Source organism: Benincasa hispida, chromosome 6 (genome assembly GCF_027475165.1).
Source record: "Benincasa hispida cultivar pf3 chromosome 6, pf3_genome.v1.1, whole genome shotgun sequence".
NCBI classification, from domain to species: Eukaryota; Viridiplantae; Streptophyta; class Magnoliopsida; order Cucurbitales; family Cucurbitaceae; genus Benincasa; species Benincasa hispida.
The window spans coordinates 25,572,551-25,596,812 of NC_143483.1; the positions used below are offsets into that span (position 1 = coordinate 25,572,551).

General features: G+C 36.5%; 1 protein-coding gene and 3 pseudogenes across 1 annotated transcript; 3 read left to right on the top strand and 1 right to left on the bottom strand.

Moving 5' to 3' along the window:
- The first annotated feature begins 1,208 nt into the window (after window positions 1–1,208).
- Window positions 1,209–3,536, top strand: LOC150035538 (uncharacterized; annotated as a pseudogene).
- Window positions 3,537–3,720: 184 nt separating this feature from the next.
- LOC150035539 (uncharacterized) lies at window positions 3,721–4,393 on the top strand (annotated as a pseudogene).
- Window positions 4,394–4,635: 242 nt separating this feature from the next.
- On the top strand, window positions 4,636–7,475 carry LOC150035540 (uncharacterized; annotated as a pseudogene).
- An 8,852-nt stretch (window positions 7,476–16,327) lies between these two features.
- GFAT (putative glucosamine-fructose-6-phosphate aminotransferase) lies at window positions 16,328–23,393 on the bottom strand. The gene is made up of 11 exons (XM_039034976.2): window positions 22,928–23,393; window positions 22,170–22,342; window positions 21,752–21,857; window positions 20,708–20,853; window positions 19,614–19,778; window positions 18,850–19,210; window positions 18,508–18,758; window positions 18,311–18,425; window positions 17,543–17,798; window positions 17,297–17,465; window positions 16,328–16,700 (listed from the first exon to the last, which is right to left on the bottom strand). Exons 1-11 carry the CDS (start codon window positions 23,175–23,177, stop codon window positions 16,617–16,619), a joined length of 2,076 nt encoding a protein of 691 aa, XP_038890904.1. The 5' UTR covers window positions 23,178–23,393; the 3' UTR covers window positions 16,328–16,616.
- Between the last annotated feature and the right edge of the window lie 869 nt (window positions 23,394–24,262).

The following is a 24,262-nucleotide window of genomic DNA, read 5'->3' on the forward strand; positions in this document are numbered from 1 at the left end:
TAGCAGAGCTAAGCGATCCTTTAACTGAGCTCATCAATCGCATAGTAGAGCTAAACGATCATGTAGCGGAGCTCAGCGATCGTGTAGCATTTGGTAGGTGATCATCTAGCATTGGGTAGGTGATCGTATAGCATTTTTTCACTCAACGATCGTGTAGCAGAGCTCAGCGATCGTGTAGATAATTTAAGCGCGGTCGTATAGTATTTTATAAACGATCGTTTCGACTTGTTAAACGATCGTCTAGTCTTTTTTTGTCTATTAATATTTTTACGCGAATCTTTACTTGACATTTTGTTAGTATCAAGTAAAATATTAAAAAAAAAAGAAAAAAAAATTACCTAATAGTATTTTTTTTCTTACTTTAATGAAAACCCTAGATTTATAACTTCATTTTCTCAATTTCTCACCTTTCCCAGACCCTTGGCCGTCCGCATTTCTTCTAGTCGCCTCTGCCCTCATTTCTCTAGTCCATCAGTGTTGCCGTTCGTGGTCATCTGCTATCGGTGGTGTCGTCCGGTGGGTCATCTGTTGCCAGTGGTGTCGTCTGGTGGGTCGTCCGCTGTTGCTGGTCCATAGTCATCCGTTCTCTAGTCACCTCACCTCCGTCCGTGGTCATCCGCTGCCAGTGGTGTCGTCCGATGGGTCGTCGGTCCGTGGTGCCGTTGGGATCGTTCGCTGTGAGTAAGAATTTCATGCAAACATTTTTGTTATGTGTATATATATATTTTTTTTAATTGAAATGTGTATATATTTGTTATGTGTATGTTTCTTTTTTTTCGTTTATTTTTTAGTTTGAGGATGCACTTTGTGATTAGATTAGATGATATAGTTTGGGGATGCACTTATGGATGATGTTTCTTTTTTTTAGTTTGAGGATGCACTTACGGATGCAGTTTTTTTTAGTTTGAGGATGCAGTTTGTGATTAGTTTGTGATATTTTGCTGATCTGCTTGGTTTTATGGGTTTTTCTGATTCTGTTGGAATATAATGTTTGATTATTTGGACAAAATTTTGGGGGATTGTTTATGTTTTAGATGTTAATTTTGCTGATCTACTTTGTTTTTATGTCTTCAATCATCTTCTGCGAATAAAGATTCTTAAGTTCTCTATAAATATCAATTCCATACAAATTTTATGAGTTGTATGAGTTATCTAATTTGAATTATTGTAATATTTTTTTGTAGTTCCAAGATTAACTTATTATAAGTATGGATAAATCATGGATGACAAAGAGTAGATTATCTAAAGAGTTTGAGTTGGGTGTAGAAAACTTCATCAAATTTGGATTTTCCAATACAAATAATACTACAATATATTGTCCTTGTTTGAAATGTGGAAATTTTAAAAGTCATAATGGCAATGATATTAGAGATCATTTATATTTTAATGGGATTGATGAAAGTAATAAGATTTGGTTTTGGCATGGTGAGGAACTTCCTAGTTCATCCTTGCATGGAAAATCCTTTGAGTGTAGGTATGAAGAGAATGATGTTGGAAAAATAAAAGAAATGGTTGAAATTGGCTCATGAGCAATATTCAAAAGATCCCAATGGATTCGAAAAGTTGCTTATTGATGCTGAGAAGCCATTGTATGAAAGATGCAAAAAGTTCACCAAGTTGTCTACATTAGTAAAGTTGTATAACTTAAAAGTTAGACATGGATGGAGTGATATTAGTTTCTCAGAACTACTAAAAACATTAAAGGATATCTTACCTTCTACTAATGACCTCCCTACATCAATATATGAAGTAAAGAAAACATTAGGTGTACTAGGAATGGAATATGAAAAGATCCATGCATGCCCTATTGATTGTTGCTTGTATCGAAAGGAATATGCCAATGCAATTGTGTGTTCTGAATGCGGTGAGTCAAGGTGGAAATATGGTAAAGACACAAATAAGAAGAAGAAAATCCCTACAAAAATAATGTGGTATTTTCCTCCTATACCACATTTTCAACGGATGTTTAGAAATGTTGAATGTGCCAAAAATCTAACTTGGCATGCTAGTGAGAGACAAATGGATGATAAATTACATCACCCTGCAGACTCCTCAGCTTGGAAGTTAGTTGACACCATGTGGCCGAACTTTAGTTCTGAACCTAGGAATTTTTGTTTAGCATTATCAGCAAATGGAATAAATCCACATAGTGATATGAGCTCTAAGTATAGTTGTTGGCCAGTTTTTATGGTCATTTATAATCTTCCTCCATGATTGTGTATGAAAATAAAGTTTATGATGTTATCAATATTGATTTCAGGTCCAAAACAACCAGGGGATGACATTGGGATATACTCAGAGCCATTGATTGATGACTTAAAACTTCTATGGGAAAGTGGTGTGCAATGTTATGATGCTTATAAAAAGGAACTATTCAACTTAAGAACAGTTCTATTATGGACGATCAATGATTTTCCAGCATATGGAAACCTTAGTGGATGTAGTGTCAAAGGTTATAAGGCATGTCCGATTTGTGGAGATAATACAACTTCATTAAGACTAAAACATGGGGAAAAAATGGCATACCTTGGCCATCGAAATTTTCTAGCACAAAATCATCCTTTTCGACATCAAAAGAAATCATTTGATGGTTAAAGAGAACTTGGAAGTATTTCAGAACCTTTGTTCGGGGAGGTTGTATTTGAAAAAACTAAATATCTTGATTTTCAAAGAGGAAAAAAAGAAAAAAAAAAAAAAGAAATATCACAAAAGGAATTACCAAATGTTGTTGGAATAGGATGTCTGCTTTTTTCCAACTCCCTTATTGGAAACATCTCCATGTTAGACATTGCTTAGATGTGATGCATATCGAGAAAAATGTTTGCATGAATATCATAGGTACCCTTCTTGATATTCCAGGAAAAATAAAAGATGGATTGAATGCTAGACGTGATTTAGCTGATTTAAAAATTTGACCAGAGCTTACACCTATTAATGGGGATAAAAAAATCTCCCTTCCCCCTACTTGTTATACTCTTACTAGAGAAGAAAAATGTTGTGTTTTGAAGATGATATCAGAAATGAAGGTTCCTGAGGGTTACTCCTCCAATGTTAGAAATCTTGTGTAAGTGGAAGATTTAAAACTCAATGGTCTAAAATCTCATGATGGTCATGTGCTCTTACAACAATTGCTCCCCATTGCCATCAGATCTATGCTACCAAAACATGTTCAATATGCGATAACTCGTCTGTGTATTTTTTTCAATTCTATATGTAACAAAGTCCTAGATGTTATACAATTAGAGAAGTTGCAGGAAGACATTGTGATTACATTATGTTTATTAGAGAAGTATTTTCCTCCCCCATTCTTCACAATAATGGTGCATCTCACAGTACACATTGTTAGAGAAGTCAAACTTTGTGGGCCTATATATTTGCGATGGATGTATCCCTTTGAAAGGTTCATGAAAGTGATTAAAAACTCTGTCAGGAATAGGCATTGTTCAGAAGGTTGTATTGCTGAAAGTTATACATTAGAAGAAGCTGTTGAATTTTGTTCGGATTTTTTATGTGGAGTAAAACCTATTGGACTTTGATGTCAAAAGTTAAGAGACAATAAAGGCAATTCAGAAATTGGTAGACTATTGTTAAGTGGAGTTCCTTATATACCTGAATGAGATCTTTTATATCAACATCATCCATTTATTTCATTAAATAAATGAATTTGAAAATAATTATATTTGAACATTTTTCTTTTTTTTTTTCATAAGAAAATATATGATGACATTGGAATTACAGCTCTCAAGTAGATCAAAAAACCATAAACGGATTCAAGATGAACGTAATCAAAATTTCATATCTTGGTTATGAGAAAAGGTAAAACATCAAATATATTATTTAACATAACCTTTTCACTTATATTTTAATTATGTAACCTTTTGGTTCCCAGGTTGGAAATGAACTTGAAATGGGAGATGTGGAGGTATCATATAACTTAAGGTGGATTGTCCATGGTCCCCATCCAATTGTGACTATATACAATAGCTATGTTATTAATGGATGTCACTATCACACAAAGTCATATGACAAAAATAAAAGTGTACAAAATAGTGGGGTTAGTTTAATTGCAAAAACAATGCAAGTATCTAGCTCAAAAGATAAAAACCCTATAATTGGAGACATGTCTTTTTATGGGGTAATACAAGAGATTTGGGAACTAAATTATAATACTTTTAAGGTTGCAATTTTTGAATGTGATTGGGTTGAGAATAGTGGTGGCATAAAAACTAATGAGCTTGGTTTTGTGTTAGTTGACTTAAATAGAATAGGCCACAAGAATGATTCTTTCATACCGGCATCCCAAGCAAGAAAATTATTTTATGTTGAGGATCCAAGTGATGGTCGATGGTCTATTGTTCTTAATCCAACACAAAGAGGAGGATCAATACAATGATGATGAACTTGGAGATACTGCTCTACATTGTCAAGGAATTCCTAAACCCATGTTAGATATTGAATCTAGAATTAATTTGGATGAGAACACTTCAACATATGTAAGAGTTGATTGTGAAGGCACATGGATTCCTAAAGAGTAAATGTATGGGTGAGTTTTCACTTACTAATTAATTTTTATAATTTTGTTGTATCTGACACCTAACTAAACTCTTTTCTATTTTTCAGGATAATTCTTACACTATGGAGATGGCAAGTGATGACGACTTGCAGCTTGGTTTGGATAATGTCAATGAAAATATGGAACCGAAACAAGATGAAATTCCAGACAAAAAGAAAAGGCGAACGCGAGGACCGACTATTATGCATGAGGTAACAAAAATTAGGAATGTAGGGGAGAAAATGTTGGTTGAATATAATGATGATGGAGTGCCTATTGGAGACAATGGATATAAGTTAAAATCTTTCATTGAATCTACTGTGCATCATCATATCCCGAGTACATATATATCTTGGAAGTGTGTACCGACCGACTTAAAGGAAAAACTGTTTAATATGGTCGAGGTATGTATATTTTCCTTTGTTGATGTATTATATTAATATATACTTGAAAAGTAATAATCAAGTTTTTTAAATGTTTAGGGTGCTTTCATTATTGATGGTAGAAGTAAGAAGGCTATTCTCAAAATTGCGGGCGTTGTATTTCGTCAGTTCAAGTCTTGGTTAATGACACAGTATATTATCCCTTTTTAAGGATGAACCCCAACTTTTGTTACACCCACCTTCGATGTACTCCCACATAATTGAAACACATCATTGGCAAGAGTTTGTCAAATCGAGATTATCTCCGAAGTTCGAGGTATTAAACTTTTCATTAAGAACAATATTATTTGTAACTTTCTTGTCATTTTTATTTTGAATTATTAAATTTATATAGAAAGTGAGAAATCAACAACAAGCACGAAGACAGAAGAACAAGTATAATCACCGGATGTCCAAAAGAGGTTATGCGAATCTTGCTGAGGAAATAGTATGAATATTCTTGAGTTTAACTATTTTACAAATATTCTTATATCTAACAATATGTTTATTATGCAGAAAAAATTACCTTTGTCCAGCGAATGTGATTTTGGACGAGCTAATATGTGGAAAAAAGCTCGGATAAACAAAAAAGGAGAGTATGACAATGGGGATGTCCAACAAGTCACCAACCGAATAGTAAGATTACCAATGTTACGTTTGCATGAAATCATTATAATATTTTATATCTGTTATTGAATATATATAATTTCCATTTAGGATGAGATCATAAAGAACGAAGATCAACTTTCCAAAAAAAAAAAAATGATTCACTGAATGATGTTTTGACTCAAGCCTTGGGTACTCCGGAATATGGTGGACGTGTACATGGAGTGGGTGGTTTCATTACACATACCGTTTACTTCTATACAGCGAAAAGAGAGGATACACAAAAAAAATTGTTGATGAAAATGAAGCACTTCGTAAGCGCATTAAAGAGTTGGAAGATCAAATTCAAAACAACCCAAGATCTGAGCATGGTAGTTGCCCCAAGAATAAAATCCAAAAGATTAAGGAAGGGAAAAAGTGAAGGAGATGGAAGCTATTACTGTACAACCGATCTTGAAGGTGAATTGTATTATGAGGTAAATTTACTATTAGTTATTATAAAATTATAACTTGATGGTTTTAGGATAAAGTTTTAGAGAATGCAGGAAAGGATGAGGAAGTGATTGCTATTAGTGTACCACCGATCTTGAAGGTGAACTGTATAAGTCCCATGTTCTTTTATCTTATTTAGGAGTGAACATTTTACTCATGTTTTATCTTCATTAAGCTAGGAAAAAGATTACTGAAAGAGAATGAAGTTACTAGTGCACCATCCAATTTAACAATATCCTTGAAGTCTATTCTCAGGTACATTGAAAAGGTAATGGTTGATGGGACTAGTATTTCCTTCAAACTACCTGCTGAGATCTTTGGTTTTGGTTGAAAGAGTTATGTTTTGCGAGAAGATGTGATCGAGTTTTGTAGCATGCAAAAAGTGAAGACTTTATCAATGGTGGCTTATATCGCGTAAGTAAATGTTATTTGTTTATGATATATTATCACTTTATTAATTAGTAGTAAGTTAATTTGTTTGATTTATTATTGTAGGTACCTACATTCGTTCATTGTTGATTCAAATAAAGGGTTGAAGTATATTTTGTAGATACATCTCTTATATTCGTAGGCCAAAATACTCGAGAAGTTAGAGCTCGGAACCTTTGTAATAGATTAATGGCTTCTGAACACAGTCAATTAGTTATTGCTCCTTATAATCCCGTGTAAGTTTAATTAGTTATACTCAAGTTCAAAACCCATATACTCATGTTCTACCTTTTCCTGTTTTGTTCCAATGTAGAATTGTGTTGGGATCATTGTACTTGACAGCTTTTTGTGCTCTGCTCTACCTTAATGTAATGATGTAGCTTCATGTTCCATACTAATTAGTTGTGTATTTTATTTAGTGATCATTGGTCGTTAATTGTTATGAATGTGTATGATGACGTGGTGTACTATCTTGACTCATTGAGAACAAGTTCACGAGAAGATATCAAATACATAACAAATATGTAAGCTGACTTTGCTTGAGGTTTTTTTTTTTTTTTGCGGTGTAAAGTTTATTTCATTCTAAATATTATACTATATCTTTGATGAATATAGAGCAATGATCATTTTCCAGTCTCAAAAAAAATTGCAAAGGACTCGAAAAACCACATTCTGGAAAACAGAAAAGGTAAGTATAAGAGCATTGAAAAAATTAATAGAATGATGTTTATTTAATGCATCTGTATGATATGTGTATTAATTATTGGCTTTGTATTGTAGTGTCCATTACAAGTGGGAACTGTTGAATGTGGGTATTACGTTATGAGATATATGCGAGAAATCGTGATTAAAGAGAAGAATATTATAACAGATGCGGTATGTACATCTAGATTGATACGAGGAGCTCGTACTCGCAACTTGAATTGGATGAAGTACGCGTGGAATGGGTTGAATATTTAGGTCACTATATCTGATGGACTTCCTATAAATTGTGTATGTGGCTACGTAGGAATGACTTTTTTTGTGTAAATGTTTTGTTCAGCCATTATAGGTTATATACTTTAAAGAAATGTGTGATGGAGGATAGAATTTTAGTCTTGTGAATTTTGGAATACATAATACATATAGATTGGTCTTACAATTGTGGAATTATCATATATTGGGATGGATTGATAGAGTAATGTAAATTTTTTGTAATTATCGTACTGTTGTACGATTCGTCTTGTAAATTTTGGAATCGTTCGTGTAGATATGAGTAATAGAAGAACGGAATTGTTTATTTTAGTATTCTCAATTGTTACGTTGGATGTATTGGGCTGATATGTAGATCTGAAATATATGTGCAATTGTTTAGTTGATGGAATTGTCTTATTGGAACAAATGTAATGCAGGAAATGAGAAATGAAAATTAAATTTGAATGTTTAATTTGGAAAAAAAAAAAACAGAGATGACATTGAAAATGTATCAACAATTAGATTACTTGACCCTTATTTTGTGTCAAGATAAAAATATACTTGACAAATAAAAAATGTCAAGAATAATCACAATAATAAGTGTCAAGAATTAATATACTTGACATGTCATTAATGTCAAGTATATTATATTTCTTGATATGGAAAATGTGTCAAAAATTATTTCTCTTGACATTTTTACAGTGTCAAGTTATCACACTATACTTGACATTCGAATAGTTGACGCTTTTATAAGTGTCAAGTATATTCTTTATTTGACATTGGAAAAACCTCAAGTAATTCAAATTCTGTAGTAATGCGTGGACTCTTCTCCCAAAATACCAAATTTCCAATCGGTTGTAACGGCCTTCCACTGATTTATCTCTCTGCCGAGGTTCTTTATTCTTTGTCCTATTCACCAAATAAGTGTATATAAGGAGTGCTGTGGGTGTATATGTACTGTGTGGAAAATATATAGAAAAGAGTATAAAAACTCATTCAACAGAGGCTGTCGTCTTCTTCCCTTTTTATCTTAAAAATCTAACTGCTACGACTTATTGTTTATCTTTTCCAAAATCATCTTTGATTGGGATGTGAATTAGAAGAGAGAATGAGTTTTGATATTGTATATAACTTGATTTACTCCATTTTCTTCTAATGAAGGAGGAATGGTTTTGTGTTAACGAGGCATATTCGATTTAGCTAATCCAAACATTCCTTAGACTGCAAGAAATGCTGATACTGTTGGCGAAGTTCTACTTTATAAAATTTTTATTGAGTTGATCACTTATCTTAACACGTGTATCAGATCTTTTTTTAACACTTTTAACAATGAAAAATCCAAGGGAAACGGAGGAAGAAAGGGAAGTGGAAGGGAAGAGAAGTTTTCGACGACCAACGGTCACAAGTGACCTGCTCACAACTTTTGTACTTTAAATAAATAAATAAATATTAGGTCTATTTTTAAATATAGAAAAATAAATCAAAATATTTGTAAAATATAATAAAATTTTAGAACCATCAATTATAGACACTGATAGACTTCTATTAATATCTATCGCCTATATTGATAGATCATTGATATTTCTAAAATTTTGTTATATCTTATAAATATTTTTAACAATTTTACCATTTGAAATAATTTCCCTAAATATTACGTGTTTACAACAATAATAATTAAACTTTTATGTCATAATTAGTGACCTTTTAACCATTTTGATCCTTGTTTCTTTTAAAAAAACAATTTGATCATTATTTATTCTTACGGTTTAGTCGTAAATATTTAAAATAAATTACTTCGTTTTATTTAAATTACTTGCTTAATTTAATACTAACTATGAATTTGATATATTTTCTCTAAAGGTTTTTTGATTCGTTCAAATAGATTAAGAGTATGTTTGGAATATATTTTCAAGTATTTAATTTAAAGAAATAAGTCATTTTAAAAGAAATTTGGGTATTTCACAAGTACTCAAAATAATTTTTAAGTGTATTTTAATCAGTTTTTATCAAAAGTGTTTAAATAAAAATGAGTTTTTTGAAAAATACTTTTTTCTCAAGTCGATCTACTAAGTCTCCGTTTGAAATTGAGGTAGCTTTTAAAATAATTATTGTCAACTATGTTTTTTGAAAAATTACCAATCATATGAAGCATATTAGTGTTTAGTAAATTTCAATTTGAAGAGGGTTTGCCACCGCCTAGGGTTCTCTACGGGTCGTGGGCCATCAACAAAGGTTCGCCGCCGCCTAAAGAGATTGGATACAGCTCTAGAGTTCACCGCCACCTAGGGTTCTCTATGGGTCGTGGGCCGTCGCTTCGTCTACATCGTGTGGGCTTCCGTCGGTCGTCGTTTCGCAACTGGTGATGTTTTTCGTCTTCTACGTTCACGTCTGATAGAAGCTGAGCTCCTGGATTCCTGGTTTCTACGTTCGGGTGGGAAACATTCGATTTTTACATGTCGTCGTTGTCGACTGAGGTTCCTGGTTTCGGGTCTGTTCGGGTGGATTCGAAGCTACGTTCGACGGCCGCCATCGACTGAGTCTGTACAGGTTTCGTTTGCAGCTTGTTGACTGGTAGAGGTGCTCGCAGTCGACTGGTGAGGCTGGGTTCTGTTGGTTGGCAGACGGTGACAATCTTATTGAGGTATGGGTTTAACACGGTGAGAGTTGGTGATGATGGTGCGTAAGTGGTCGCCTCTATGACTGAAGGAGAAGAATGAAGGGCAAGTTACTCCTCAACCCTTTCGTCTGCTTAGACTGGAGATCGATTTGGGATTGGGTGCTCGTTCTTCGGAGGTGAAAAATTTTGAGTTATCTGATGGTCGCTCTGAGGAAGGTGAAGGGTCTGGTATGGGGAGTGTTGGGTTGAAGAAGGAAATTCGGGTTGTAAGGGTTGAACCGAGTGGACTCGGTATTGGGTTAGTTGATGGGCAGGAAGTGAAGGAGGTGTCTGGAAGCCTTGAGGGTATTGAGGGCTCGGATGAAAATCGAGTCGTGAGGGGTATTGAGATGGGCCTTGAGGGAGCTGGAATGAACGTGCCTGTTGGGAGTGGGCTGAGGCTGAGTGAAGGGAGTGGAATGGCGCAGGAAGAGCTGGGGAAAGGGTCGATAAGCATGGGAGCTTTGGTGGGTGGGTCGCGTGGTGCGGGGTCGGAGTTGGGAAGCTCGGGGGGTGAGAAGTCAGACAGTGAGGAAGTTTCGCGGACTGGGCTTTGTGGAAGTGAGGGTCGATCGGTGGACATTCAGGTTCTTCGTCCGAGTCAAATAGCTGGACTGCCGTAAAAGAACCTTGATTGATTCCCATTGTACTCGCCTAGATTTAGCTAAGGGGTTTGGTCCAAAGGTGGTTCGGTTGGAGGAAGGGTGTGGTTCTAGTGGTTATGGATCCGATGTGAAAGGGGGAAAGTCGTGGGCAGCCCTTTTTTGGTCTAAGTTGAGGGGTGATTTGGAGTTCATTCCCCCATTGGTTGAAAATGATAAAGTTATTGTTGAACCTTGCGAGGAGATTATTGATGAGGGTATTTGTGTATGGGAGAAATCTCTGGTTGGTCATTTTGTGGATGCCAAACTCCCGTATTCTGTTATTTATCGTCTTATTTAGAGAATTTGGGGACATGTAGAGATGCCAACTATTACCTTGTTGGATAATGGTTTGATTATCTTTAATTTTTAGAAGGTAGAGTCACGGGATTGGGTGATGGAGAATGGTCTATGGCACTTTGGTGGCAAGCCCATCTTATTACGACAGTGGTCTCCAGGTATTGTTCCTGAAACCTTTGTTTTTTATTCTATTCCTATTTGGATTAAACTAAAGCGTATTCCCCTGAAGTTGTGGACGGATAGGGGTTAGTAGTGTTAGCTAGTGTCATGGGTAAACCTGTCTCTTTTGATGTTAGAACAAGAGAGCGGCGACGGTTATCGTATGCGAGGGTTTTTTTCAGGTGGATGGTGATTCGTTAATGCCCCCTTCAATCACTGTTAGAATGCAGGGTCAGGAGTTTATTATTCCAATAATGTATGAGTGGAAACCTCATATGTGTTCTTGTTGTGGTTCCTTTGGGCATACTAGGGCGGCGTGTGAGCAACAGGGTGTGGAGAAGGGTCAGGAGTTGTGTATTGTGGCAGTTAATGAGAGGTGTTTGAAGGAGAATGGGGGAATTGAGAGTGTGAGGAAGGGGCAGGACTTGGGTATAGGTGCAAAGGGAGCTAGCCTAGTGGATGAGATTAAGGGCGTGGAGAGGGTTGAAGAATTTACTATGGTTAGTCGACGTAGGCGTGATAGAGAAGGTGTAGGGCATAGGGGTGGTAGTGGTTCACCGAGTACAGCGCCCTTGAAGAGCAGAGTAGTTTATGGGTCCCCTAAAATTACGGGGTTTGTAAAGCATGTTGATGATCGTAATCAGTTTAATATTTTGTGTGATAATGAGGGAGACTCGTTGCCATTGACACTAGTGTAGGAAGATCCTGATCCGTTGTTTGTAATGGATGGGATATTCGGGAGTTTGGGCAAAGTCCCAGTGAGAAGTGGTAGGTGTGATCTCTTGCAAGATTCATGATTTGGTGTTCCTAGAATGTCAGGGGGTTGAATGACCCTATCAAGTGTAGGGTGGTGGCAAACTTTCTAGCTTCCTCCTCTATTACTTTCTGTTGTTTGCTTGAGACGAGGGTTCGTCGTGAGAATTTTGGTATGGTGATGGGTAGGTTTGGTGATGCCTGGAGTTGTGTGTGTACCTATAGTGTGCAGGGAGTTGGGAGGATTTGGGTGATGTGGCGGAAGAATATCTATGATTTTTCTATTGATGTCAGTGGGGATCAATTCATTTCTGGAACCTTAGTGGATATTGTATCCAGTGCTAAAGTACATACTGATGTTGTGTATGCCTCTAATCACGTTAGAGAGAGGAGGAACTTGTGGTCTCAGTTGATTGATGTGTGCTTCGTGGCAGCTTCCTGGAGTTGTTTTGGGGGATTTTAATGCTATTCGTAGTAGTTCAGAGGATTTTGGTGGTTGCCCTAGCTTGAGGGATATGGAGGAGTTTAATGAGGTGTTATTGAAGGCGGATCTGGTTGAGTTGGGTGTGACAGGTAACTGGTTCACCTGGACTAGTAAACTTCAGGGGAGTGGTATCTTGCGCTGCTTGGATCGATGCTTGTCCAATGAGACATGGAAGGTAGCTTTTCCGTGTTCAGAGGTTAGGGTTGGCCAGTGGGGGATTTCTGATCATAGCCTTCTTCTAGTTTCTACAGGGGAGACGAGGAGTAGGCCGCCTCCTACGTTTTGTTATTTTTCTCATTGGGCGAAGGTAGAGGGTTTTCTTGATACTATCAGGTCAGTGTGGAGAAGGTCTGAGGATGTGTCTTCTATGGTTAGTTTTGTGCGAAATTTAGAGGCACTGAAGCGGGTTTTTGTGCATCGTTTAGTAGGCGTATCTCTGTTTTAGCTGATGAGGTGTGAGCGGCTAGGCAGGTTATGGAGGCTGCTCAGGCTACGGTAGAAAGGAATCCTGATTCAAAGTCGGTGTGTGCAGAGGAGGCTCGGGCCACTGAGGTGTTCTGGTTAGTGGCAAGATTGGAAGAGGCGTCGCTCTGGCAGAAGGCCAAGGTCAGGTGGTTGAAGTTAGGTGATATGAACACAGCTTTTTTTCATTGTTATATTCGTTCTCGTCGCAGCTGCAATGGTTTATTTACGGTCGTGGATGCTGGAGGGACTCGCCAGATGGTGCATGACAGGATGGCAAGGGTGGCGGTAGAATTCTTTCGGGGTTGCTTAGGGCTCAGCATGTGGGGTATAGGGATCTTACTACCCGAATTGGGGATATTGTGCAGTTCAGTTGGCCCGAGTAGGGGGTGGAGGCACTTGGTCGGCCAATGAATCGGGAGGAGATTCAGAAGGCTTTATTCTCGATGAAGTCTAGGAAGGCTCCTAGGCTTGATGGGTTTTCGGTGGATTTTTATAGAGCTGCTTGGAATGTGGTTGGGGATGATTTCTATGACACTGTGCTGAATTTTTTTTTAGACATGTTACCTGCCTGGTAGAGTTAATTCTACTGCTATTACTCTCATCCCTAAGAGGCGGGAAGCTGAACGTATGGAGGAGTTTCGTCCTATTTCATGTTGCAATGTTGTGTATAAGTGTATCTCGAGGATCTTAGCTGAGAGATTGCGGTTGTGGTTGCCTGATTTCATCAATGTTAATGAGACTGCATTTTTTTTGGGTAGGTCGATTTTTTATAACATTTTATTGTGTCAGGAGCTCGTGGAGAGCTATAAGGAGGGCAGAAGGAAGTCGCGTTGTGTGTTAAAGGTAGACCTTCAGAAGTCTTACGATTCGGTGAATTGGGATTTTCTGTTTGGTGTTGTTGTTGGCTATAGGTACGCCCCTTCAGTTTGTTAGTTGGGTGAGGGCTTGTGTTACTTCGCCTAAGTTCTTTGTGATGATTAATGGTTCCCTTGAAGGATTTTTTCCTGGTCGGAAAGGGTTGAGGCAAGGGGATCCGTTGTCTCTTTTTTTGTTTGTGATGGTGATGGAGATCTTGTCTAGGTTGTTGAATAAACCTCCTGTGTTGTTTAGGTTCCATAATTGGTATGAGCGCTTGGGCCTAACTCATTTGGTTTTTGCAGACGATTTGAGGATTTTCTGTGCAGCTAAGAGAGATTCTTTGGAGTTTGTAAGGTCGGTATTGACAGAGTTTGCAGAGCTGTCTGGGTTAGTTGCAAATGTTGGGAAGAGTTCCATGTTTCTTGCGGGTGTGGAGTCTAGGGACGCGAAGGAACTAGCTGTGTATATAGGTGTCTCTCTTGGTTCGTTTCCTGTTAGGTATCTGGGTTTACCTTTATTGGCGAGTCGGTTGAGGGTTGTGGATTGTGCGCCTTTGATATAGAGGATTACAGCTCGTATTAGAAGCTGAGCAGCGAGGTCCCTCTCCTTTACTGGGAGGTTGTAGCTTGTTAGGTCTGTTTTATAGTCCTTTCAAGTTTTTTGGTGTAGTATATTCGTGTTGCCTGCGTGTGTAACTCATGAGGTTAATCGTCTATTACGTAGTTATTTATGGAAGGGTAGTGTGGTGAGTCAGGGTGGTGCACGGGTAGCGTGGGATGAGGTGTGCTTGCCGTTGGGAGAGGGGGGATTGGGTGTGAAGCATGTGGCCTCTTGGAACCAGGCTGCTATTATGAAGCTGTTCTGGCAACTTAATTAAATCGGGGTCACTGTGGGTGGCGTAGGTGGAGGCGTATGTTTTGCGTAGGCGGTCGTTGTGGGTTATTCGGAGTGAGGTTGGGAGGTCTTGGTGCTTGAGGGCTATCTTGCGAAGTAAAGATAGATTCAAGCATCTGGTTCATTTGATGATTGGTGATGGACGGACTTGTTTTGTTTGGTGGGATCCTTGGATTCATACGGGTCTACAGTGGTTCATGATGCAAGGAGTATTTTGGAAGCGCGGTTGTCAGAGTTCTTGGATGGTGAGGGAGGTTGGAGGTGGTCTACAGTGTCTTGGGAGCTACTTGAGATATGGGGTTTTATCCAGGCAGTGGGGCCTAGGGTGATTATTAGGTTTGGGTGTCGGATTCTTGTGGTCGGTTTTCTATCGCTAGTGCTTGGGAGAGTATATGTCCTTGTCGTCCTAAGGTGTCTTGGGCTGGTATTTTGTGGGTGGGGGGTGGTATTCTGCGTCACTCCTTCTATGCGTGGTTAGCAGTGAGGGACAGGTTGGATACACAAGATTGGTTGAGGAGTTGAGGTGTGTTGTCAGGGGGGGTGTCTTCTGTGTGGGGAAGGTGTAGAGTCGTGGGATCATTTATTTTTTGAGTGTGGGTTTGGGAGAGAGGTGTGGTCTCGTGTGTTGCGTCAGTTGGGTTTGACGCATCGGGTGGCTGGTTGGGATGTAGAGTTGAGTTGGTTGTGCCAAGTGGGGTCGGGTAAGGGGGTGCGTAGTAAGTTGTTCCGTGTTTTCTGGTGTGCATCCATATACTACATCTGGCAGGAGCGTAATTGGTGGTTGCATGGAGATCCGAGGTCGGTGTCTACTCTGGTTCACATTGTGGTCTCTACGGTTCATGCTCGTGCTACTTCCTGGTGGGTTGACCTTCTTGGTCTTATCTAGTGTGTGTATGGATGTTTTTTCCTTTTGAACTTCACGTTGTTCTCTGTTTTGCTGTAGTCCTAGTTTATGGGGTTTTGGGTTCTTTTCTCTGCCTTTCTTCCTGGTGGTTTGCGAGTTTGCGTCTATGTGTTAGTTTTATTCTGGTTTTATCTTGTTGGCTTTGTTTTGGTGTTTTTGCCTTGTCTTTGCTTGTGCTTTGTTGCTTTGATGTCTTGATCCCGGGCTGTGGAATCCACCTTGTTTTTGTATAATAATATCACCTATTCTAAAAAAAAAATCAATTTGAAAAAAAAAATAACATTTAGTAAGTTCAAACCAGATTTGGTATGCCTTAGCTACATAACGACCAAATTAGACATTAAATTTAAATATCTATACGTTGATATTCAATATATGAATTTTAAAATTATTAATATTTTTATAGTTTAACGTACAAATTATATTTTGTTATAAGATAGAAAATTTATAGTTGTTTTCACTTAATATATTATATCTGACCTTGTTTACTAGTGATTTTTAAGAGTCGAGTAAAATAACAAGATTTGAAGTTAGTGAAAACGATCTATCTGTGTCCAAACAAGACACTTAGGAACTAATTCCACACTTAGGAACTAATAACAAGATTTGCCTATTTAATAATCATAACAAGTTAATTGACATAGCTGCCATCACTAACTTGTATGCTTTGGCTTTTTAGTTAATTGCTCTGCCCTTTTATAATATTCCATCTAAACTTGGATAATAGAGATGAGATGACCAAGTGGTGAAGCAAGAGGGGCTCACAAAAGTTGAAGAACAGTTAAATAAGAATGAAGCATAGTACAACATATTGGTAACTAAACACATTATCTTCCAAATGAATAGAATTGTGAAAGCCTAGCAGCCACTATTATCTGCTAATATACAAAGGACAAGACTCACCACCCTAGTTAAAATAATATCATCAGAAGATCAGAAGTTGCAATCTACAAGGAGATCCTGAGCAGCGTCGCACAAAGAAGTCGAACCCTCATGAGGTGTTAAGAGTGAAAGAGGAGGAAAGATATTGTGAATGGAGCTAGTTCACTACTCTGTTGTCACACTCTTGGCAAGATTTCTAGGCTGATCACAATTGTAACCCCTAAGAACAGTGAGATGATATGCCAATAACTGCACCAACCAGAACAGGCGAATGTCATAATCCAACACAAATATACTGCTATTTTCATGGATAAGTTGGAAAAAGGTATTCAAATGCACGCTCACTATCAGACAACTAAAAGGTTGAAGAATTTTAAAGAATGGGTCGTATATCAGAAGCCTACCATCACATTTTAAGTTTAAGGATCAATCAGTACTTACATTTTATTAATATAATTATAAGTGAATTATTGTGTTGTACAATGTTAAACTATGGTATTTAAACTTAGGTTTATTTGGTAATTAAGTTATGTTTTGTAACTTACACGTCTAGTCCTAAGCTCTATGCCAAATACTATAGGTCTCTAAAATTCAATGGTCTTAGGTCTTGAACTTTCAATTTGTGTGCAAAGAGTAATTTGAATTTTAAAAAGTACCTAGTACACCTTGGGCCTATTTGACATCAAATTGAAAGTTTAAGGATCAATTAGACAATACACTTTTAAGGACAGATTTTTAATTTAACCATCAACCTTTTACTCAGATTTAATTAGTATAAATGACCTATTGTGCTTGTTTTAACGTTTCAGGTCAATCAAGCACCCAACAAAACCCAGTATTAATACCTGTAATGGAATGATATTAATCACGGGTTGGAGGCAATCCTCAACTTGGGGAACTTCTATTACTCTACAGGAATCTCCGGGGCACACACTTTGAGCATCTCCTTTGGAACACATGACTATGAGGCGACCTTTGCGAGCATGAAGTTGTTGAATGACAGACTGCTGCTTGCTGTTAACAGATGGATTACTCAGTAAACTGAAGATTCCAGAAAATCAATAGAATTCTATTGCAGCAAAGAAATAAACCTGAAGCAAGCATCACGTGTAGCAATAACAACAATCGGAAGATTTTCATCAACCAATGCTAAAGGACCGTGTTTCATTTCCCCAGCAAGCAATCCTTCACTGTGCATTAGTGCCACTTCCTTTACTTTCAAAGCACCCTCGAGCGCTGTAGCATAGTTGTATCCTCTCCCAAATACAAGAAGTGACTGCTCAGCAATCAATAGTTCAGCAAGATCCTTCATTTCCTGATCCAGTTTCAGCACTTCCCTCACTTTGTCTGCAATGAGCAATATCAAAAGTACCTTTAAGCTATGAACTTTGTTACCTATACAAGAATCTTTTTCGCTCACAGAAAAATGGTTTAGAACTCATGGACACAATTGTACAACCAATAGAATAGATCATGTTCAAGTAAGGTGGCTCAAAGAAAAATGCTAAAAACAAGTTAGAAAAATGAGGTTCATATCTTGAGACCTTGAATTTTCAAGATGTTTTGTTTTAGTTTCTAAACTTTTAGAGGTTTGTTTTAGTCCATACTTGACCATATATGACTTCAAAAACTTCCATGTAAACATCAATTAATCAAGTAAATGAACAAAAATGTGCCTGTATCAGGTTTTTTGAAAGATCAAAACGATCTTTTATGAAAAGTTCAAATACCAAGACAAAATGTTTAAGAGCTCAGAGACTAAAACAAAATAAACATGAAAGCTTAAATCCAAAATAGGATTTAAACCAAACAAATAAATAAATGAGGAAGGAATATGAATGAGCTAAAACAAGACTTACTTGGCAATTCAAATAAGCCATCTATTATAGCCTCTCTTCTTCTTTGATGGGAGATTGAGTCCCCACCAATTGCAAGAGCCATCATGGCCATCACAACTATTTGACTTGTGTATGCCTGTATGTTTTCTAAGTTTTAACGAGAGCGATCAATAACAAATTAGATCAAGAAAAAAAAAGTTGGGTGAATCTAATCTCACTTTTGTACTTGCGACACCAATCTCGGCACCCGCATTTATATGAATTCCACAATGTGTATTCCTGGCTATTGCACTACCAACTGTATTCGTTATGCCTACGCACAATGCTCCATTTTCTAAAGCATATTCCAAGGCGTGTAAAGTATCTGCAGTTTCACCAGATTGACTAACAAAAACAGCTGTATCTTCTCTGTATATTGGCCCTTGACGATCCAAGAGATCACTAGCAATTTCCATTGTAACAGGAACACCTACATTAGACAAGGAAAGAGCAGTACAAAAAGTTTAGTAATCATCAATTTTCACAATTGGAAGATCTACTTATAATCTAACAGTCAGTACCAGATAGTTCTTCAAGGATAGGCCTGGCAGCTAAAGCAGCATTGTAGCTTGTACCACAACCAATGAAAACAATACGCCTGCTTCGCCTTATTGTTTTAAGGCGATCCTTTAGTCCACCCAAAAGAACAGTTTTCTCTTTGGAAGAAGCTCGACGTATTAGCCTCCCCCTCATTGTGGTCGTTAGAGATTCAGGTTGTTCATGAATTTCTTTTTGCATGTAGTGCTCATAATTTCCCTTATTTATTTGCTCGACCTCCATTTCTAGAACTGACAAGGCACGTTGCACCGATGCAGGTCTAGAAAGAGCAGCACCACTTTTCCCCATCTCCTTGTCAAACTTCACTATAGATACAGCTCCATCCTAAAACAACACAAGAACCCCTTGTTTATAACATCAAAACTGACAATTTCTTTGTAATTTGAACTGACAAATTTTCAGTGTAATTTGCTTTACTTCTAAAGCTTCGGAAGAGGAATCCTATGTCAAACTATGCCCCAAAGTTAACAAGATTGATAAACAACTGCATAAGTTGTTCCATATTTTGGTGTGATAAGTTGGAGGAAGAAAAGACTCCTCCGTACTTGTTTCTCAATAAAAATGAGGCTCACACAACTTCCTCGTCAGTCGAAAGCAACATGTAAAGTTATAAAAGTAAATGCTCAGAATAAATGAAGCAAAATGCCAAGTTCAAAATAATAGGTTGACTTACAATCCAGAAGGAATGAAGGAGGAAAAAGAGAGAAGAGATGAAAGAAAATAAAACCTTGATATGAACAACTTCACCATCCTCTATCACCAAAGCTTTCTTTGTATGTTCAACTACGGCATTAGCATCGCTGGATAAGAAAAGTTCTTTTGGGTGCCCATTTTTCGAAAGAAACTTGTCGTCATTGAATGCTGATCCATTGCAGGTATTTTCAGCTAAATCCTAACGTAGGAATTAAAGTAGAGATAAAAAAGGAGGAACAGAAAAGTTAGTTAAGTAAGGTGACATTTACGAATGAAGGGTATATTATTCAAAGTTAAAGTTAAATAATGTATTATAAAAAGCCACAAAACAGAATTTTTTCATTAAATAGTTTTTATCACCAGAACATAATTTCCACTTAAATGGAGCCTCTTTCTAGATAGATATAGCATTAAGAACAAAGGTGAAAATCACAACATAAAATGTGGTTGCTAGAATTCAAACTTGAATGATGTCTACATCGCAAGTATCATTGCCAAGGGACTAGGAACATTCTTAACAAAATCTTATAACCTTTTTGTTGATAAACAAGAATATTATATATATCATAACTCTTAAATCACCAATTGACCCAAAAGTTAAGCTAGTAGGTGAAGGTAGATTTAATTATATATCATCTCACACTTCCCTCACTTGTGGGCTTGAAATATGAAGAAAACCCAACAAGTGGAAATCAATATTGATTGGGAAGGAAACAGCAATGCAAGGGTTTAAATACAAGACGTCCTAAACCAACCTGCTCTGATATCATCTTAAATCACCAATTGACCCAAAAGTTTCAGCTAGTAGGTAAAGGTAATTATATATCATCTAATAATAACAAACATCATGACTTAAACAATGTCGTCAAAGAGCTATCCTACAAAAATCAATGTCAAAATACTGATATGATGGATAATAATCAGAATAATAACAGGAAAACTTTTTATGTTTATGAACCCCTCAGGATAGTATTCATATACTTAGATTAACTTCAAATAAAATGGGAAAGAAGAGAAAGTAATGATGTAAAAGACAACCTACTCCAATTTTTCTTTTTTCTTTCAAAAGGACCTGCCAAGTTGGAGGAGCATACAGTCGTTTATCTTTTACTATTATTCTTAACTTACTTTAACTCCGAGGATCAATGGACTACCACGTTTGCAAGCAATCAATTCATTCGGGTAATGTCTGCTTTTGAAAATTAGTGCATAAGCTCCTTCCAGATGCCTCATAACTTCAAGCACAACTTGATTAAATGTGACAGCCTGACCACCTGTAAAACAGGAACATACTCGCATGATCGATCATTAACTGAAATTTGATTTTCTGATAAACACTAGAAAAACTATTCAGTTGAGCATATTCATAACGTGAACTCATGGCAGGTGGCATTTCTACTACAAAAAACATAAGCAGAAAAAAATTCTAAATTACTCGTCCAAGAAGCTAAGTGGCTATTAGGAATTGCTCTCAAAAATTCTTTCCATTTTTTAAACAAAAGTTCAATAGGAAAAAGACTGCAATGATCCAGCAGAATTGTTCCTCTGAACAAATACTAATTACAAAAAAAGGCTAAAGAAACAGAGGAAACCAGACAACTATGATAAATGGTACTAAGATAACCAAAGGCTTTCCCATAATAATATTGTAACAAGATATTCCATTTCAAATTAGGTTTCTTCAATGCAGTTTGTCACATTATGTGAGCAGAAATTTGTTCAACTCTTCACAACAATATAGAAGTTGTGCTTTAAATTCAGGGCATCAATAAATAACATATTCAGGCAATTGCAGAATAAACGCATATTCATACATTTGGAAGAACTGTGAAAGTTTGTCATCTTGTATTTTGGTAAGGCAAAGTTTTCTTTTTATGTATATGAATCAGAGATGTACATTCATCAAAAGGGTCAAAAGAACAGCCTGAGGACAGGGTAGAGGAAACTTCCTCCCACATAACTAATAAGAAGAGCCCTCAAATTATTAATAGTCATTAGACTGCTATAGTAACAAAAGAATTTAGTGTAATTTGTGTACCACCAAGAGCCTGTATGTTGAACAAAAGCCCAAAACAAAGGTAAGCCAAAGGAACAGACAGAACTACAGTTCTTGCTTCATTGGATCTTGTTATTCAATATTTGGCTGTATTATTTAACAAAAGTTTTTCATACCTTCAGTTGCATTGTCAAAAACAAATTTTGCCAGCTTTGGAATTACTTCCGTATCGGTATCAGATTCAAAAACAAAACCATGTCGAACTAGAGTTTCCTTTAAGACCTGAAGAAAATAGATTCGGTGAAGGTCAGACAGAAGGGCACTGCACCTAGTGCAGAGAAGATCAAATATGGGAGCAAATAGAATTAATAAAAGTAAAATATAAATTGGAGAGTTATGAATAGTTGCAGAATAAAAAATACAGAATGGAAATCCAGTAACTTGTGAGAAAATATAAATAGTTCAACATGAGTATAACTAAGCAATTAAAGCATCTACTCTTTTACTTGAAGTCAGAAGTTCAAATCTCCACTCATGCATCGGTTGTATAAGAAAATATAAACAGAGAACAATAACGGAAATCTCTCAACAAACCTCATAATTAGTAATAATTCCATTGTGAACAACCAGAAATTCATTTTCAGGACCAGAGGTTTGAGGATGACTATTCCTTGGAGCTGGCTCTCCATGAGTTGCCCAACGGGTATGTGCAATCCCAGCATGTACAGAGAAATGTTCCTCCAAATTCAAATTGGTTGATTCAACATCTGAAAATTTTACATTTGCCACAATTAACTTTTTTTGAAATTTCCCAAGGACCAAGGAATTAAATAAAAAAAAATGGAGGAAATAAGTATTACCAATACACAATCACCAAAGGAACAAGAGAGAGAAAAGCAAAAACATAAACAATAACTCTGGCAATGACCTTATTCCTTGGAAAAACAGAGTGCCATACACAAACCAGAAGTTTGTGAAGTGAGATCAGGGAAAAAAATCCTAGTACTACACTACCTTACCTTCATTCATGACTTGTCATAATAGTAACATCCAAGAACAACATAGGGATTATGAAATAAATTAATAAATTATTTAATGAAGAACAGTACTACAAAATTAACCCTGCGAGATCATGCTGTCATTATTACCCATGATCCAATCCAACCCAATTAAGAACATTAACTTAGAAATAACTGCTAATTGATACTCAAAAAGTAATTACACAAAAAGGGAAACAAATCCCTCTCTTCTCCCGAAGTTCTTACATGAACTAAACAGGGTGAAGATTAAAAATAAATTTTGAAAAAAAAAATCCCCATAATTAAAGAACAGAGAGACAAAAAAAGAATTACCCCGGTGAACAGATTTGACAAGGGAATCGATGTTGCCAGCCTGACGAAAGACGAGGGGAAGGGGAGGGAGGGAATGACCATTGCTGAGATCTGAATTGAATTGAGAGTGAAAGGGAGAAGAATCGACGGAGATCCCGGCAGAATCATAGCCTCTGTACTCCAAACGGCGGAGGCCATTAAACAAAACCTGGAGAATGAAGCGCCTGTCTCTGTCGACATTGTAATTCAAATACGCGAAAATCCCACACATTGTGGTTGGCGAAATGGGTATTCGAGAATCAGATCGAAGGCCGTGTTAGCTGTGGAGTTGAAGAAATGAAGAAGAATGTAAATTTTATGGCTATGGCTATGGCTATGGCGTTGAAGATTGACTTGCTAACGAAACCGAGAGGGAGTTTATTTTTCAAACATTTTTATTGTAAACCAAAGTGAAAGTCACATCGCCTTCCTTCTGAATCTTCCATTCATTGTTTGAGTTTCTCTTTTGGTGACTATCATTGTTTTATTTTCCCATTTTGCCCTTTCATTGCTTTTTTCTCTCTCTATGGATGTTGGTTGGAATAAAACAAACAACCAATTGTAAGATTCTATCTCTTATCACTTTTTTTCCTTCCAAATTCTGAGTTATGAAAGGACGTTTGTCATCCACAATTGAGTTGAGTTAATAATTATTATAGACAAAGAGTAATTAAGAGAGTTGATACGAATAACGAGATGAGAAATATGATTTAATATGAATAACAAGGCAATAAACCTCTTTAATAATGGGTAAACCAAATGGTGGGTTAATTTTTTTACCCACCAACTCAACCCAATTGGGGTCAAATATCCCGAAAGTTTTTAATTTTCTTTTTTCCACAAGTTTTTCAAACACAATAATGCATTTCTTTAGGAAATTTTGTTGAAATATTGATTTTTTACCTATCACAAATATTCATTACCAATAATCTTTTGGGAGAAATTGAGAGTTTGGTCTCATTTTGTTTAGTTTTTAAATTTCAAAATGTCGCCCTTCTTAGTATTTAAGTTTTAAATTTGGTTTTAACTTGGTCTCTATGTTTTATAATGTTACTATTTTACATTTGAGATTTGAGGTTTTTTTTTTTTTTCTAATTTGTGTAACATTTCGAATTTTTCAGATAATTTGCATTAAATTATCTTAAAATATTAAAGTGTTATTTTAATATATTTGGACTAAAAATTTAATTTGGAAGGTAAGATATAATTTAAAAGATATTTATAAAAATTAGAATGTTAATTCAATTTATGGAAAATATGGATTAATTTGGGGAAAGTGTGTTTTTTAAATTGATTAAATATTTTGAAGAATGTAAT

Excerpts from the sequence above, each read along its gene's own strand:
- GFAT (XM_039034976.2), bottom strand. The coding sequence starts at position 23,177 with ATGTGTGGGATTTTCGCGTATTTGAATTACAATGTCGACAGAGACAGG. Across the intron at positions 19,779-20,707 it reads CATTGATCCTCGGAGTTAAA|GATTTAGCTGAAAATACCTG; the intron begins GTAAGTTAAGAA and ends TTCCTACGTTAG. Across the intron at positions 16,701-17,296 it reads TTAATATCATTCCATTACAG|TTATTGGCATATCATCTCAC; the intron begins GTATTAATACTG and ends TGGTTGGTGCAG.